We start from the raw sequence: 18,125 nt of genomic DNA, 5'->3' as shown, positions 1-18,125 counted from the left end.
CTCATTGGTTCTTTCATCTGCTTGGAGCACCTAGACAACAGAAAAGCATATGTCAGGCTGCTGTTTGTTAAATACAACTTGATATTCTAAACTTGGGCTTCTATACTTCCTTCTGCAACATGGACCCTTTACTTCCTCATCAAGGGACCACAACCAGTATGAATCAGTAATAACATGTTCTTCTTGCTGACAATCAACACAGATGCACATCAAGGATGCATTCTTAACCCACTGTTTTACTCTGTATATACTTCTAACAGTGTGGATAAACACAGCTCAAACATTAACTGTAACTGCACCAATTACACCACAGTTGTTGGCAAAATCTCAGTTGGCAATGAGGTGTACAGGAATGAGATAGTACAGTTGGTTTGAGTGGTGTATCGACAACAACGTTGCCCTCAACATCAGCAAGACTGAGGAATTGATTGTGGCCTTTAGAAAGGGAAAGTCAGGAGAATACTCACCAGTCTTCAATGACGGGTCAATGGCGGAAAAGGTGAGCAGCTTTAAGATGTTGGGTGTCAACATCTCAGACTTACTCTGGGCCCAGCACAATGATGCAATCATGAAGAAGGCATATCAGCAGCTCTACTTTGTAGGAGTTTGAGGAGATTTGGTATGTTGCCAAAGAGGCTTGCAAATTTTTATAGCTATACAGTGGAGAGCACTCTGACATGGTTATGGTGACTCCAAGTAACAGGATCACAAGAGGATGCAAATGGTTTTGGCTCAGTCAGCTCCACATTACTGAGGACATCTTCAAGATTTGGCACCTCAAGAAGGTGGCATCCATCATGAAGGACTCTGAGCATCGAGTCATGCCCTCTTTGTGTCACTACCATCAGGAGGGAAGTGAGGAGCCTGAGGGCCCACACTCAATTATTTAGAGACAGCTTTTCCCCCACCCCCCATAATCAGATTTCTGAATGACCCATGAACACAATTGTTTTTATTTGTACTATTTTGTAAATTATAATTGTTTTATGTCTTTGCACTGTACTACTGCCGCAAAACAACAGTGATAAAAAAGCTGATACTGAGCTTAGCAGTGAGCACTCTGTCAATATTCTTTGCCTGGGTTCCTGTATGAAAATATTAGTGATGACCAGTGGCCATGAACTATACTGAAGTGGTTGAAAGGAGATTAGCAGTAAAATAGACACAAGTAATTATTGATAAGATTCTTCAAATTTCCAAAACTACACTTGACTTGGTAAAATACTTGATGTGCATAAGGTTGAAATCCAATAGAAAAGTTGACTTTTGCAGGGACGTTTGAAATCACCCATCAGTGAAATACCTTGGAACAATTTCAGCAAGTTAATGCCCCTGATAAAATAACAGCCAGTGGAAGGAAAATCCTGAAACTGGAAAAGGCATTAGTGCATGCATATCTATAAAATGTTTTGTGGATGTTTACAGCAGATAGTAACACCTTTAAAACAAACACAAAAACTGAAATATACTGCAGGTTGTGCAGTATCTGTGGAAAGCATAGAGAAGTTAATGTTTCAGTAACTGGAACACTTCCTAGGGTGTTCTGGCTGCAAATGCTGCCCAACATGTTGAGTCTTCCCAGTACTTAATGTTTAGATTTGCAGCCTCTTACTTTGTTTTGCAAATAATTTTGAAGAGGATGACATTGGCCAACAGGTGGTGTATCACAAATTAGCCACCGATTAACTCAAAACCAGATAGAATTAGAAGGGAAAAAGAAAACAAACACCATTATGCATGGCATGTAAATATTTTACCTGTTTGTCAAGCTTCTGTTGTCGCAGGTTACTACCTTCATCATCCAGTACACTGTGAGGGTAGAAAGTACAAGTAATCAAAATATGTCTACTAGAAATTGACATTACACATTGTGCATCTATTCCAAAAATAAACTTGTAAGACCCTCGTTACTGTGCAGCTTATAACAAGCTGCTGTATCAGCCCTACTCTTCTTTCTACATCATCTCTCTGTATTTCTTTTTAGATTTCAACTAGAATTAGGCAGTAAAAAATAGCACAAAGGGTGAACAGCCAGAAGTCGTCGTCCATGTGGGTACCAATGAAATGGGTAGGACGAGTGACGAGGTTCTGCATAAGGAGCTAGGAGCTAAATTAAAGGGCAAGACTGCCAAGATTGTGATCTCAGGATTGCTACCCATGCCACGTGCTAGTGAGTCCAGAACTAGGAAGATTATACAATTTAATACATGGCTAAGGATCTAAGGACTTAGTGTAGGAGGGAGGGCATATGGTTTTGGATCATTGGTCTCTCTTCCAGGGAAGGTGGGGCCTGTACAGAATGGACAGTTTGCACCTGAACTGGAATGGGACTAATATCCTAACAGGAAGGTTTGTTAATGCTACACGGTGAGGTTTAAACTAGAGTTGTGGGGGGGGGGGGGAACCAGAGTGTCAGAACAGTTAGTGGAGAGGTTGTGGAGGCAGATATTAGTAAGATCTCAGACAAAGTTAGGAATCAAAAGGTTGAGCATGGTGTGACTAGAGTCCTGAGCTGCAGATAATTCAATGCAAGAGGTATCGGAGGAAAAGCAGATGAGAGTGTTGAAGATGAGATAGCTGGTTTACAAACAAAGGCAGTGTGTAGTGAGGAGAGGCTGTTGATAGGGCAAAAATGCAGTAATCAGGCTGAGTTTCAAAGTAAATGGTGGACAAGATTGAAAGGGTGAATACAGGACTGAAACTATTTGAAAGCACGCAGTATATGGAATAAGGTAGATGACCTTGTAGCACAGTGGCAGATTGGCATGTGTGATATTATAGGCATCACTGAATCATGGCTGAAAGTGTATATCTGGGAACTTAATGTCCAAGGATACACATTGTATTGAAGGACAGGCAGGAAGGCTGAGGGGGCAGTGTTGCTTTGTTGATAAAGAATGAAATCAAATCCTTAGAAAGAGGTGACATAGAGTCGGAAGGTGTTGAATCATTGTGGATAGAGCTAAGGAACTGTAAGGGTAAAAATATCCTGATGGGAGTTGTATACAGACCCCCAAACAATAGTAAGGATGTGGCCTATAAATTACAGAGGGAGATAGAAAATGCATGCCAAAAGGGCAATGTTACTGTAGTCATGGGGGATTTAAGTATACAGGTAGATTGAGAAAATCAGGTTGGTGCTGAATTCCAGGAGGGGGGAATTTCTAGAGTGCCTACGAGCTGGCTTTCTAGAGCAGTTCATGGTTGAACCCACTAGGGGAACTGATATTCTGAACTGGATGTTGTGCAATGAACCAGAATGGATTAGAAAGCTTAAGGTAAAAGAACCCAGAGAGGTAAGTGATCACAATACAATCGAATTCATCCTGAAATTTGATAAGGAGAAGTTAAAGTCAGATGTATCAGTATTACAGTGGAGTAAAGGGAATTATAGAGGCATGTAAGAAGAGCTGGCCAGATTTGATTGGAAAAGAACACTTGCTGGGATGATGGCAAAGCAGCAATGGCTGGAATTTCTGGAAACAATTTGGAAGACACAAGATATATACATTCCAAAGAGGAAGAAGTATTTTAAAGGCAAGATGACACAACCATGGCTAACAAGAGAAGTCAAAGCCAACATAAAAGTCAAAGAGAGGGCATATAATAGAGCAAAAATTAGTGGGACATTAACAAATTAGGAAGCTTTTAAGAACCAAAAGAAGGCAAGTAAAAACGTCATTAAGAAGGTTAAGATGGAATACGAAAGTAAGCTGGCCAATAATGTTAGAGGATACTAAAAGTTTCTTCAGATACATAAAGTGTAAAAGAGGGGTGAGAGTGAATATTAGACCACGGGAAAATGGTGCTGGAGAAGTAGTAATGGGGGACAAGGAAATGGTGGAAAAACTGAATATGTTTTTTCCATCATTATTCACTGTGGAAGACACCAGCAGTATAATGCAAGTCCCAGGTGTCAGGGGTCACGAAGTGTGTGAAGATACCATTACTAGAGAGAAGGTTCTTGGGAAACTGAAACATCTGAAAGTAGGCAAGTCACCTGGATCAGATGGTGTACCCCAGGGTTCTGAAAGAGGTGACTGAAGAGATTGTGGAGGCATTAGTAATGATCTTTGAAGAATCACTGGATTGTGGAATGGTTCTGAAAGACTGAATAACTACAAATGTCACTCCATTCTTCAAGAAGGGAGAGAGGCAGAAGAAAGGAAACTATCGGCCAGTTAGTCTGACCTCAGTGGTTGGGAAGATGTTGGAGCTGGTTACTTAGGATGCGGTCTCAGGGTACTTGGAGGCAGATGATAAAATAGGCTATAGTCAGCATGGTTTCCTCAAGGGAAAATCTTGCCGGATAAATCTGTTGAAGCTCTTTGAAGAAATAACAAGCAGAATAGACAAAAGAGAATCCATTGATGTTGTGTACTTGGATTTTCAGAAGGCCTTTGACAAGGTGCCACACATGAAGCTGCTTAACAAGCCACAAGCCCAAGGTATTACAGAGAAGTTTATACCTGGAGGATTGTAGGCAGTTTTGGGCCCCTTATCTTAGAAATGATGTGCTAAAACTAAAGAGGGTTCAAAGGACATTCACAAAAATGATTCCAGAATTGAATGGCTAGTCATATGAAGAGTGTTTGATGTCTCTGACCTGTACTCAATCGAATTCAGAAGGGTGACCTAATTGAAACCTAGGTGAAAGGCCTTGATAGCATGAATGTAGAGAGGACATTTCCTATGGTAGAAGAGTCTAAAACCAGAGGACACAGCCTCAGATTTGAGGGGTGTTCTTTTAAAATGGAGATGAGGAGGAATTTCTTTAGCCATAGAGTGGTAAATCTGTGGAATTCTTTGCCACAGGCAGTTGTGGAGACCAAATCTATGAATATTTAAGAAAGGGGATGACAGATTCCTGACTGGTCTGGGCATGAAGGGTTATGAGGAGATGGCAGACGACTGAGGCTGAGAGAAAAATTCGATCAGCCATAATGAAATGATGTGCCAAATGGTCTAATTCTGCTCCTATATCTTATGACAGTCCTGGGAATGACTCTCACCTGCAACTGGTGATGAGGCTCTGATTGGGGACTTTCAGAGCTTTGGGGAAAGTGGAGTTACCCTTTAGTCACTCATTGCGCCTAAGGCTGCTCTGACCCGGAACAGTAGCACCTGCAAGGGTTCCTGCTCAGGATACGAGTGAAGGCCAACGGCAGATCCGGCAGGTTCAGTAACTGAGCTTATAATGGAGAAGGCAGATGAGCTAGGACCTCAAATGTCAACGGCTATAGTACAGGTGGATGAACATTTGGGAAGAGAAATGGCAATTTCTTTAATTCGCCCAATAGTAGACAATAGCAAACCACCGTTGCTAGATACTAGGTTTCCTAGAATCTATTTGCTAAGAAAACCATGGTAAAACTCACAAAATATATCACACAACAACAGCGTCAAGAGGATCTTCAAGACAATTCTGAAGATGCTTCGCTTAGTAGGGTTGATTCTGGTCAGCAGGGGATCCCCAAGCGTCATCAAACTACTGCTTATAGGATTTAAATAACAGAAAAGAAAATTATTGCCACTTGGAATGTAAGAACCCTATATCAAGCAGGAAGATTGTACAATATGATAAATGAAATGGAAAGACTAAAGATTAACATCATGGGAATTAGCGAAGTTCGTGGGATAGGTGCTGGAACATGTCAGAATAGAAATAAAACACTAATTTATTCTTGTGGAACATCCCATACTAATGGAGTAAGAATTCTTATGGATGAAAACATGGCAAAAAGTGTTTTAGGACATTGGGCAATATCAGAAAGAGTGCTCCTTGTTAGATTCAGAGGACAACCATCTGATTTAGCAATTATACAGGTATATGCACCAACAACAGATGGAACAAATGAGGATATAGATAAATTCTATGAAGAGCTTGAACAAGCAAAGAATGGATGCAAATCTCAAGATATTGATATTGTCATGGGAGATCTAAATGCTAAAGTAGGACAAGGTACTGATGGAAATACCATAGGAAAATTTGGACTAGGGGAAAGAAATGTAAGAGGTGAGAAATGGGTAGAATGGTGCAAGATGAATAATCAGGTCATTATGAATACCTACTTTAAAAACCATCCAAGACGCTTGTGGACCTGGAACAGTCCAGGTGATAACATTAGAAATCAAATTGACTTTATTACTATAAACCAAAGATTTAGAAACTCAGTGATTCAATGCAAAACATATCTAGGTGCAGACTGTAATAGTGACCATAATCCAGTAGTATGTCATGTAAAAGTAAAACTTAAAAAACTAAAGAAGCAAAAACCTGAACAATCCCTTGACTATTTGCAATTAATTAAAGAAGAAAACTTAAGACAAAAATTTACAATTGAAGTAAGGAATAGATTTCAAAGTCTAGAAATAGAATCTGTTGAAGATGATAGCAATCGTGTAGAAATGAAATTTAACCCTCTAAAGGATGCCTTGGTAGAATCAGCAAAGTCACTGATTCCTAAAAAAGAAAAAAGCACAAAGAATAAATGGATGACAGATGAAATCAAAAACCTAATGGAAGAACGGAGACAGAAGAAAGCAAATCCTATAGAATATAAGTCCTCAGATAAAAAAGTTAAAAGCTTATGTCAAAAAGCCAAAGAAGAATGGTTAAACCAGGAATGTGAGCAAATAGAAGGAATCCCTATTACTGATCCAAAAAGATTACATCGACAAATCAAGAATATCACTGGTAAAAAGCTCCTCTGTTCTTCAGGTGGATGTTTGAAAGCAAAGGACGGTACCATTATCATGGAAAAAGATGAGATTATGAACAGATGGACTGAGTATATTTAGGAATTGTTTGAAGATGATCGAGGCGAAAAACCAGAAATTAAGAAAAACATTGAAGGTTCATGTATTTTAAAATCTGAAGTTCGTAGTGCAATAAATAAGATGAAGAAAGGAAAGGCAGCAGGCCCTGATGAATTAGTATTAGAACAAATTATCGCCCTTGAAGATTATGGAATTGAAAAACTTACTGATTTAATCAATGACATCTATGAGACTGGAATAATACCAGAAGAGATGAAGAAATCAGTATTTATCACTCTTCCTAAGAAACCTGGAGCAATAGAATGTGAATTACATAGGACCATAAGTTTAATGAGTAATATCACCAAGATACTTCTAAGAATTTTGATGACAAGAGCTAAAAGTAAGATACAACCTGAAGTAGGTAAAGAACAATGTGGTTTTGTGAAAGACAAAAGTACAAGAAACACAATATTGATTTTAAGGATACTATCAGAACGAGCTATTCAAGTGCAAAAAGATTTGTTTGTTTTATTGACTACACAAAAACATTTGATAAAGTAAAGCACAATAAGTTATTTGAAATACTACAGAAAACTCTAAATCTAGATTCGAAAGACCTCCGCCTAATCAGAAATCTGTACTGGGAACAAACTGCCCCTGTAAGAATAGATGGAGAAGTGAGTCAGTTTACGAAAATCAAGAGAGGCGTTAGACAAGGGTGTGTTTTCTCCCCTGATTTATTTAATATGTATAGTGAAACAATATTACAAAAAATAAGATTCATCTTAGGAATCAAAGTTGGCAGTGAAAACATCAATAATTTCAGATATGCAGATGACACTGTGTTAATTGCAAGTACGGAGGAAGAACTACAAAACTTAATTGATATAATTATTGAAGAAAGTGTAAAAATGAGTCTGTCAGTTGCAAAAAGACAGAATGTATGGTGATATCCAAAAAGAAGGAGAATCCTATCCGCAGGCTGAGAATAAATGGGGAAGACATAAGTACAGAACCTTTGCTACTTAGGAAGCTGGGTAAGATCAGATGGCAGGTGCAACATGGACATCAAAAGAAGAATAGGGATGGCAAAAGACACCTTTACGAGAATGAAGAGTATACTGACTAATACTAAACTAGGCATGACAACCGTCTCAGAGAACTGAAATGTTATGTTTATCTATTTATGTTATATGGCTCAGAATGTTGGACAATATCTAGTAACATAAGAAAACAAATTGAAGCAGCAGAGATATAGTTTTTGAGGAGGATGAAACAAATATCTAACAAGGATGTCATGAACAGAGCAAACACAAAAAGAGAAATAATGTATGAGATCCTGTAAAGGCAACGTAACTTCATTGGGCATGTGATTAGGAAAGAGGAGTTAGAATGCACGGTAATTATGGGAAAGATTGAAGGGAAGAAAGCAAGAGGAAGACAAAGACAAATGATGATGGAGACAGCAGCCAGAGAACTGGAAATGAATACCAATGAATTGATCCACTTGATCCGAAACAGGAGTGTGTGGGCCATGGCAGTCAAAGCTCAAACTGGGCACGGCACCTGATGATGATGATGATGATATCTTATGACCTTATGGTCTTATGGAAATGAGCTGTTTTGGACAACATCATCCATGCAGACCCTTATGGCTATTTACACACATCCTATTTTTTTCTTAATAGGTCCATATCCCTTCATGTCTTTCTTAACTACTGCATTTTATTAATATGTTTATAAGCAGATAGACTGGTGTCATTTCCTCCAAATTTGCTTTCCAGATAGGTCGCTGGAAAAGAATGCGAATGATTGTTTGTGATGAACTCAAGTGCTTTATTCCACTGCTGAAGGACGTGTTTGAAGGTTAAGAAGTTAAATTAAAGGGCAGAGCTCTTGACAAAGAACTTTGTATTCTCACTAGCAACAGGAAAGGTCGCAAAGAGCCGGAGAGTAGCAATATTGTTCTTTTTTTCAAGAAGGGAAAAAAGATCGATCATCCAGGAAACTATGCATTGATGAGCCTCACGTCAGTGGTATGTAAAATATTGGAGAGGATTTGTGGAGCATTTGGAAAAACATGGCCTGATTATGAACACTCAGCATTGGCATTGTGCTGGGTAGGCCATGTCATACAATCTTGATTGAGCTTTTTGTGGGTGTGACAAAGGTAAGTGATAAGGGTAGGACAGTGAATGTTGGTTACATGGATTTTAGTAAAGAATTTGGCAAGATCCCTCATGGTAGGCCAAACCTTGGTGATTTGGTAGTAGATTCCGAATTGGCTTGTCTATGGAAGAAAAAGGGTAGTAGTGGAAGCACTACCTGAAGACATTGAAGAGGTTGTTAAACTCATGGACATGCAGGGAATGGAGGTATATGGATCATGCACAGGCAGAAGATAATTAGTTTAGTTCAGTTCAGAATCATGTTTGACACAGATATTGTGGGCTAAAGGGCCTGTTTCTATTCTGTAAAGTTCAATGTTCTAGATTCTTCCTCGATCCCAGACCAACCTCAAGCAACTCAGCATTGAATCACAGGAGACGTTAATGACAAATTGCATGCAGTGTTAATGAACAAACTTCTTTAGGGTAAACGACTGTCCTGTTAAGAAAGTAGTTGTCCAATGTTACAGTATTTTCTATATTTATTTCAGGTTTCAAGCATCTGTTTTTTGAGCTTTCTAGGTCAAAAGATAGTATTTGTCTATGTCAATATGCTAAAGGGAGTTACAATCATTTTCAATAAGAACACCATTTCAGCTCAATTTAAATAGAAAATAATTGACTATGTCAAGTCTATTTTATTTATTATCTTTATCCATGATCAGCACATTCTAACATGAAAAACAGTGAGCACTGTTCTCAACTACCAATCAAGCCAATTATCTATACAAGGAAAAAATGATATCTCATGGTATATTGAAATTTCTGTTCATTCCTATGTTGCATTCCCATGCTGAATGAGGCTGCTTCTATATTAAAGCATTCATTGACAATGCTCTAATTTCAGCGGATGGATTTTCCAATGGGAAAGCTCAGGAGTAAACGCCTTCTTATCAAAATAGTTTTAATGCTCTCCTATTCCGTGCATTGTCTGAATTTATGGTAATTAAACCTTCATTCTTGTAATGAAAATAAGACATTAAGGCAAACTTAGTAAGAGATGTTAGGCTCTGCACATAGAATGAATGTTAGGTTGGAGCAGTTACTTGCTTTCTATTGTATAAGTCAATTTCATAAGCTCATAACTTCATAAGGTGTTCCAACAACAATTTTCAGTGGAAGAGCTTTTACATATGGAAAAAAAAGGTTTGTGATACAGTTTCTTCTAAAATTGAAAAGGAATCTGTTCATAGAATCATAGTCATAGAACACGAGAGCAGAGAAACAGGCTCCTGAGCCCCTCTAATCTGTCCTGAACCATTATCTGCCTAGTTACGTCAACATGCACACAGACCATAGGCCCCCCACATCCCTCTCATCCAACCCGCCTCCACCACTTCCACTAGCAGTTCGTTCTGTGCTCTCACCACCTTCTGAGTGAAGAAGCTCCCCCTCGTGTTCCATTCAAACATTTCACCTTCTACCCTGAACCCATGACCTCTGGTTCTAGTCTCACATAACCTCAGTGGCAAAAAGCCTGCATGCATTTATCCTATCCATACCCCTCATAATTTTGTATACCTCTATCAAATCTCCCGTCGATCTTCTATGCTCTAGGGAATATTCAACCTTTCCCTATAACTCAGGTCCTTAAATCCCGGCAACATACTTGTAAGTTATTGCTGTACTCTTTCAATCTTGTTTCCACCCTTCCTGTAGATAGTTGACCAAAACTGGGCACAATACTCCAAATTAGGCCTCACCAACACCTTATACAACTTAAACATAACATCCCATCTCCGGTACTGAGTACTGAGATTTATGAAGACCAATGTGTCAAAAGCTTTCTTTATGACCCGAGATACCTGTGACACCACTTTCAAAGAATAATGGATCTGTGTTCCAAGATCCTCCTGTTCTACTGCACTGCTCAGTGCCCTGCCCTATTTCAGTAGCTGGTCTAGATCCCACTGTAAGCTTTGCTAGTCTTCTTCACTGCCCACGGCACCATCAATCTTGGTGTCATCTGCAAATTTGCTGATCTAGTTTACTATGTTATAATCCAATTCTTTGATATAGATGACAAACAACAATAGGCCCAGCACCGACCCCTGTGGCACACCACTAGTCACAGGCCTCCAGTCAGAGAGGCAACCATCTACAACCACTCTCTGATTTCTTCCACGGAACTAATGTCTAACCCTGTTTAGTGTCTCATTTTGAATGCCAAGCAACTGAACCTTTTTGTCCTACATTCGATGTGAGACCTTGTCAAAGGTTCTGCTAAAGTCCACATAGACAATTTCCTAGCTTATTCTTGGAGGCTTCCTTAAACAACGATACAACCTTAGCTATCCTCCAATACTCTAGCACCTCACTTGTGGTGAAAGATTGTTTAAATATTTCCACTAGGGCTCTGCAATTTCTGCACTTACCTCCCACAGGGTCTGAGAGAATACATTGTCAGGATCTGGGGATTTATCCACCCTAATTTGCCTCACGACAGTGAGCACCTCCTCCTCTGTAAATGGTCCATGAACTCATTGCTGCTTTGCCTCACATCTATAGACTGTGTCCACCTCCTGAGTAAATACAGATGCAAAAAATCCATTTATGTCCTTCCCATCTCATTTGGCTCTTATCACTCTGATCTTCCAGAAGATGAATTCTGTCTCTTGACATCCTTTTGCTCTTAATGTATCTGTAGAAACCCTTAGGATTCTCCTTCACCTTGTCTCCTCGAGCGACCTCATGTCTCCTGATTTCCTACTTAAGTGTTCCCTTACATTTCTTACACTCCTTAAGTACCTCATTTGCTCCTGCCTGCAAATACCTCCTATGCACCTCATTCTCTTTCTTAACCAGGGCTTTATTATCTTTTGAAAACCAAGGTTCCCTAAACCTGTTATTCTTGCCTTTTATTCTGACAGGAACATACAAACTGTGTATTCCTACTTACCAAATACACCTTTGCCAGAAAACAACCTGTCCCAATCCACACTTGCCAGAGCCTTTCTGATACCATCAAAATTATACTTTCTCTAATTTTGAATCTCAACCCGAGGATCAGACCTATCCAGAATTATCTTGAAACTAATGGCATTATGATCACTAGTGTACTTCTACACAAACTTCTGTCAACTGTCCTGTCTCATTCCCTAATAGGAGATCTAGTATTACACTGTCTCTAGGTGGGATTGCATTGTACTGACTTAGGAAACTTTCCTGAACACATTTGACAATCTTTTTTCTATCCACCCCTTTTACAGTTTGGGAGTTCCGATACAGGAACAGCTTCTTCCCCTCTGCCATCCGATTCCTAAATAGACATTGAACCCTTGGACACTACCTCACTTTTTTTAATATACAGTATTTCTGTTTCTTGCACTTTTTAAATCTATTTAATATACTTATACTGTAATTGATTTACTTATTATTGTTATTTTTTTTCTCTTCTATATTATGTATTGCATTGAACTGCTGCTGCTAAGTTAACAAATTTCACATCACATGCCAGTGATAATAAACCTGATTCTGATAATATGTTGAAAGTTAAAATCACCAGTAATCACAACCTTATGTTTCTTGCAACAGTCTGCAGTCTGTCTGAAAAGAAATGCTCCTCTAAATCCCACAGATGGTTGGGTGGTCTGTAATATAATCCGATTTACATGGTCTTACTTTTCTTATTTAAGCAACAGACACAAAATGCTGGAGGAACTCAGTAGTGTTCCTGCTGAGTTCCCTCCAGCATTTTGTGTGGGTTGCTTGGATTTCCAGCATCTGCAGATTTTCTCTTGTTCGTGATTGGAATACCTTTCTTACTTTTCAGTTGTATTCATAAAGTCTCACCAGACAAACTCTCTAGTGTGTCCTGATTTTTCCCTGACTAGTAATGCAACCCTCTCCCTTTAATCCTTCCCATTCTATAATGTCTAAAACAATGGAACTCCAGAATATTGAGCTGCAAGTACTATCACTCCTGTAACCAAGCCCCACTAATGGCTACAATGTCATAATTCCATGTATTGATCCATGCCCTAAGCTCATTCAGCTTTCCTACAGTACTTCTTGCATTAAAACCTAGACCACTCAGAACGTTAGTCCCACCATGTTCAAACTTTCAATTCTTGACTTTCTATGTCGGCTTAACAACAGCTAGCTTCCTCCACAACCACTTCACATCTGTTTGGGCACTCTGGTTCCTATCCCTCTGCAAATCTAGTTTAAACATCCCCATGGAGCACTAGCACACCTTCCTGCTCGGATAGTAGACTCCCTCCAGTTCAGGTGCAAACCATCTCTTCTATACAGGTCCCACTTTCCCTAGAAGAGAGTTCAATGATCCAAAAATCTGAAGCCCTCCCTTCTGCATCAATTCCTTAGCCAGGTGTTACACTTTATGATATTCCTATTTCTGGCCTCACTAGCACATAGCACAGATACTAATCCTGAGATCACAATCCTGGAGATCCTGTCCTTTATCTTAGCACCTAACTTCCTGAACTCACTTTGCAGGACCTCGTCATCTGTCCCACCCATGTCATTGCTACCGACATGGATAACGACCTCTGGCTGCTCATCCTCCCACTTAACTAGATCCGAGATGTCACTGACCCTAGCACCTAGGAGGCAACAAACCATACAGAAATCTTATTCTCATGCACAGAACTTCCTTTCTGTTCCCCTAACCAATGAATCCCCTATCACTATGGCTCACCTCTTCTTCCCCATTTCCTTCCGAACCACAGAGCTAGACTCAGTGCCAGAAACCTAACCTCTGTGACTTTCCTCTGCTAGATCATTCCTCCCAACAGCTGTTGAGGAGAATGGCCACAGGGTACTCTGCACTGGCTGCCTATCCCCTTTCCCCCTCCTGATGGTCACCCAGTTACCTGTGTCCTGTACCTTGAATGTAATTACCGCCCTTTATATCCTGTCTATCAACCCAAGAGCCTCCTGAATGATCCAGAGTTCATCCAGTTCCAGCTCCAACTCCTTAACACGGTCTGTTAGAAGCTGCAGCTGGGTGCAGTTCTTGCAGGTGTAACATGTCAGGGACACTGGAGGTTTCTCTGCCTTTCCACATCCAGCATTTCCAGAACCTTATCTGACATCTCCACTGCTCTAAACATGCAATAACAAACAAAGAAATAATAAATAATGAAAAAAAAATCTACCTACAGCCTAGCCTCCCCTCACCAAAGCCTCAACTCTCCACTCCTACACTGGCCCCCTCATACAATGGCTGCTTAAACTAACTTTTTTTTTTACTTTGCCCTTTCCAAAAGCCTAATTATGCACAATCCAATGTCTCCTTGGGACTGTGGTTTGCAAAATATGCCGACTGACCCATTCACTTCTTTGAAACTCTCTTTCCTCCAAGCAATCAGTGTCTTCTCAGAAGTGTGACATGCAAAAAGTGCCAACTGCCCTCCCCTCCCTCCAAGCAATCTGGTGTCTCCTCAAAGGAAGAATGAAATGAATGCAAGGGAAAATTGAAATGAAGAAGAGATTATCTCCAAAGGGGTCACAACAATTTAGGATGGCAGTTAAAATTTACCAGGACAATTAAAAGAACCTGCCAAAATGAAGAGCATCATGAGGGACAGAGTCAGCCAGTGTTCATATTGTTGCGTTGTCCATCATGGACTGCATCCACATAATGTCAAAAGCAGTTACAATTCTTATAGAGGTTTGTCACTTTGATCTGCCATTGCACCAGATGCCATTATGCTGGGATTCCCCAGTAGAGCACTCAGGAATCTTTGCCCACCACTCAGGTACGATCTCAGGTCAATCCTGGCTCAGGACTAGAGAACATTGTAGTGGTGATTCTGATGTATAAGAGGAAGATCTTAAGCTTTTAAAAATTCTATCATTTCACAGGTTTCTTAATGAACTTTACGTTGTATATTAATCATGAGGATGTTATGCCCTCATACAACAATAGTATTGCAGTGATTAGCAGGTTTTACTAGTGAACAGTCTTCAAAAAGTAGCACATTAAAATCAATGTGGGGAAGTCAGTTAAATTAGGATCAATGTCCCATTGGAGATGTTTTTCATTATGTATACATTGTGAATGATGGACTCCTTGCTCTAATGCAAGTCAGCAATGGTTGGAGGTCATGACATTTTCTCATTTGCTGTCTATCAAGGATTGATGACTTTATTTGTCTGTATTCAATAGGATAGAAAAATTAAAACAGTATTGTGAGAGTCACAACTAGAGATGCCTGGTCCAGTTCAACAACATATGTGATATCCTAGAAAGAGCCCTTGCAACCTTTACTTCATGAGATGCCATTTCTGTACATGGTGACGTAAATAAGAAGCATTAACGTTTTTAATCTGAGAATTAATGGCCTTGGTTTTTATTTTGCTTTTTTTGCAGTTGGGAAACAATTAAAATGGAATGGGACTGTATGCACTTCATGGTCACTCTGTACTGACTGACTAAAATTTACAACAGCTAGTGGTAAGGATTCCCATCCAACATTGTCAGAGTTGTCTTTAAATCTGCAGGTTGGGCTCCAGTGTTGTCATTAAGTCATGATCTGCTGTCAAAGTAAGTGGGGAGCAGTGTGGCAACTCTGCAAGGCTACATTTGCTGAAAGCTACAGCAAGAGCTTAAAAAGTTCAGAAAGACATTTTTCTTTCCATTTGGCCAAGAGAAGTTGGGGTGCTCAGAGCCTCAGTAGGAAACCAAAGAACTTCTCTCACCTGGCATTGATATCCCTTCCCCATCCCACAGACTCCAAATTCAAAGTGCATTTATTATCAACGTACGTATACATTATACAACCTTGACATTTGTCTCCAAGCAGGCAGCCATGAAACAAAGAAACCCAAAGGCACCCATTTAAAAAAAAAGACCGTTGAACACCCAATGAGCAGAGGGGAAAAAACGAATCATACATTCAATAACCACAAGCAAATAGCATTCTGAATTGAAGTCCACAAAGAGAGTCTGAGACCCATAGTTCAATGCAGAGCCGAGTAAATATTGTGGAGCAGTAAGCTGAGCTAGCCCGCCCCTAGCACCCTGACCTTTTCAATTTGGCCTGGAGCCTAAAACTGCCGCTTTCCTTCTCCAGTAGCTCTGCCATTACTGTTAACTGCTGGCCCTGACATCAATCAGCTTTCCTCCATTTCCCTTTTGTCTGCTTCCCCGTGGCTTCCTTTAGTATACAGCATTACTCACTATGTTTCCTATTTTGAAAAGGCTGAATCCGTCAATGACTTTTAACGTTTGGTTCACCTCATGTCAAAGCAGTCATATCATACTCGTTCCTTATTACATGCATTTTAGTTGTCAAGTTCTCACAACAGAGGTCATCTATAACTCACTGTTGAATGGAAATGAACTTATGATTACATTTAAGAATACATCTATCCATATTTTAAAGGGATATAACTACGATTTATTATTAGCAAATATGTTTCTGTGTCTCCACTGTATTGCAAGTGGAATGCTACACAATCATACAGTGCAATTTATTGCTACACTGCATTCCAGGCCTGTCAGAGCTACTGACATGGATAACAAATTAATTTACTATTTTCCTGCTACAATACAATGACTAATCCTCACTATTTGAAATATTCTGCCTAGTAAGTGTGTTTCTCTGAAGTGTCACATGGCTGAAAGCATTTTGATGCAAGTTCCTTATTATGTTGTTTGCCATTTAGAGTTTTAATTGCAAAAGGAAATTACTTTTAAATTATAGTCATAAAATGCACAATATTTTATTTACTTTCTAGATTTAACGGCTGATGGGCTGAAGTAAGAAAGAAGTTATTGACTTATCATTAGCTGTTCTGTAAGCTGTAATGACAATCAATGCTAAAATGATTAAGGTATCCTCTGCTGGGTATTTGTATTTTGTTAATTTGTTGACAATTTTATACTGAAAATCTGACTTCATTGATATTAATAGAAAGCTCAAGGGCAAAGAATTACAAACACAGTCCTTGTGCAAAACATACAATTATATTTATACTCATTCAGGATGGTAACATGAATCTAACTTTTAATCCCTCTTGGCTATTCTCCCATTTAATGAGATGATGGGTAATCAAATCATTAGCTCCATCTGCTGCTGGGATTTTGTCACCCTTGGTGCTGTTGCCTTTCACAAATTGATCCACTTTAGTTTTGAACCTTTAATTCAACTAAGCTTCAGCAGCGTTTAGTTTGGGGGTGGATATTGGCAGGAGTTCCAGATTACAGTTATTGCTTAAGTTTTCCTTTTCTTCAATCTCTCAAGTTGAGTATGATGTTTTCCTAAGGGGTTCTCTGTTGGTGAATCTGGCATACTAGAGTGGATTCCCTTAGTGGAGAACACCTGCTTGTGACATTGTTTAACATGGGGAGGCTGATGCATGGGCAGCCACTACGTGGTCCTTGACAGATCAGGTCAGCATCCAGTGGTAAAGCGTGCAAGACAACTGGGGACCTTTCACTGCTGCAGCCTTCCTCCACCTTCACTGCTGTTGTGATCTACCATTATCTTCTGTCAGCTCCACTGTTGAGGTCTTGGTTGGATCGATCTTTGTCTGGAACCTACCCCCTGATCTTGCCACCATGGATGACCCTATCAGGAGCTGAACTCCAGATGGCATTGGTCTTGGGATGTCAGGAACTGACGAACCTCTCCACAACGACAAGGTGACTTACCTTGTATAAGTAAGTAAGAGACATATGACATCATGCCTGAATTGACTGCCATTAAGCACATTGCTCAGTAGTATCGCTCTCTATTAAGTGTCCCTTGCTAGTTGGAGCACATCCTGAGTATTTTAAGTTGAGTGGTTCCCTAAATGGCACTTTAGTGTGGAACTCAATGAGTTGTATTCCTTTTAAAAACACAAACAACAGGAATTCTGCAGATGCTGGAAATTCAAGCAACACACATCAAAGTTGCTGGTGAACGCAGCAGGCCAGGCAGCATCTGTAGGAAGAGGTGCAGTCGACGTTTCAGGCCGAGACCCTTCGTCAGTACTAACTGAAGGAAGAGTGAGTAAGGGATTTAAGAGTGAGTAAATCCCTTACTCACTCTTCCTTCAGTTAGTCCTGACGAAGGGTCTCGGCCTGAAACGTCGACTGCACCTCTTCCTAGAGATGCTGCCTGGCCTGCTGCGTTCACCAGCAACTTTGGTCTGTGTTGGTTGAGTTGTATTCCTTGATTGCTGTGACTACTAGATGTCTATTCATTGGTAATTTAAACATTAAATGGATAAATTAAATAC

General features: G+C 39.8%; 1 protein-coding gene across 2 annotated transcripts in view; it reads right to left on the bottom strand.

Annotated features, from left to right (window-relative positions):
• tub (TUB bipartite transcription factor) overlaps window positions 1-18,125 on the bottom strand; it is a 233,152-nt gene that overhangs the window by 80,936 nt on the left and 134,091 nt on the right. For both annotated transcript variants that reach the window (XM_072272540.1, XM_072272541.1), the window contains exon 2: window positions 1,758-1,809. In XM_072272540.1, coding sequence (XP_072128641.1) covers window positions 1,758-1,809 — 52 coding nt within the window. The remainder of the gene's footprint in view (window positions 1-1,757; window positions 1,810-18,125) is intronic.

This window comes from Mobula birostris, chromosome 11, assembly GCF_030028105.1.
Source record: "Mobula birostris isolate sMobBir1 chromosome 11, sMobBir1.hap1, whole genome shotgun sequence".
Lineage (NCBI taxonomy): Eukaryota > Metazoa > Chordata > Chondrichthyes > Myliobatiformes > Myliobatidae > Mobula > Mobula birostris.
Note: the sequence above shows the minus strand (reverse complement) of the source record. Positions and strands in the feature narration are given on the sequence as shown.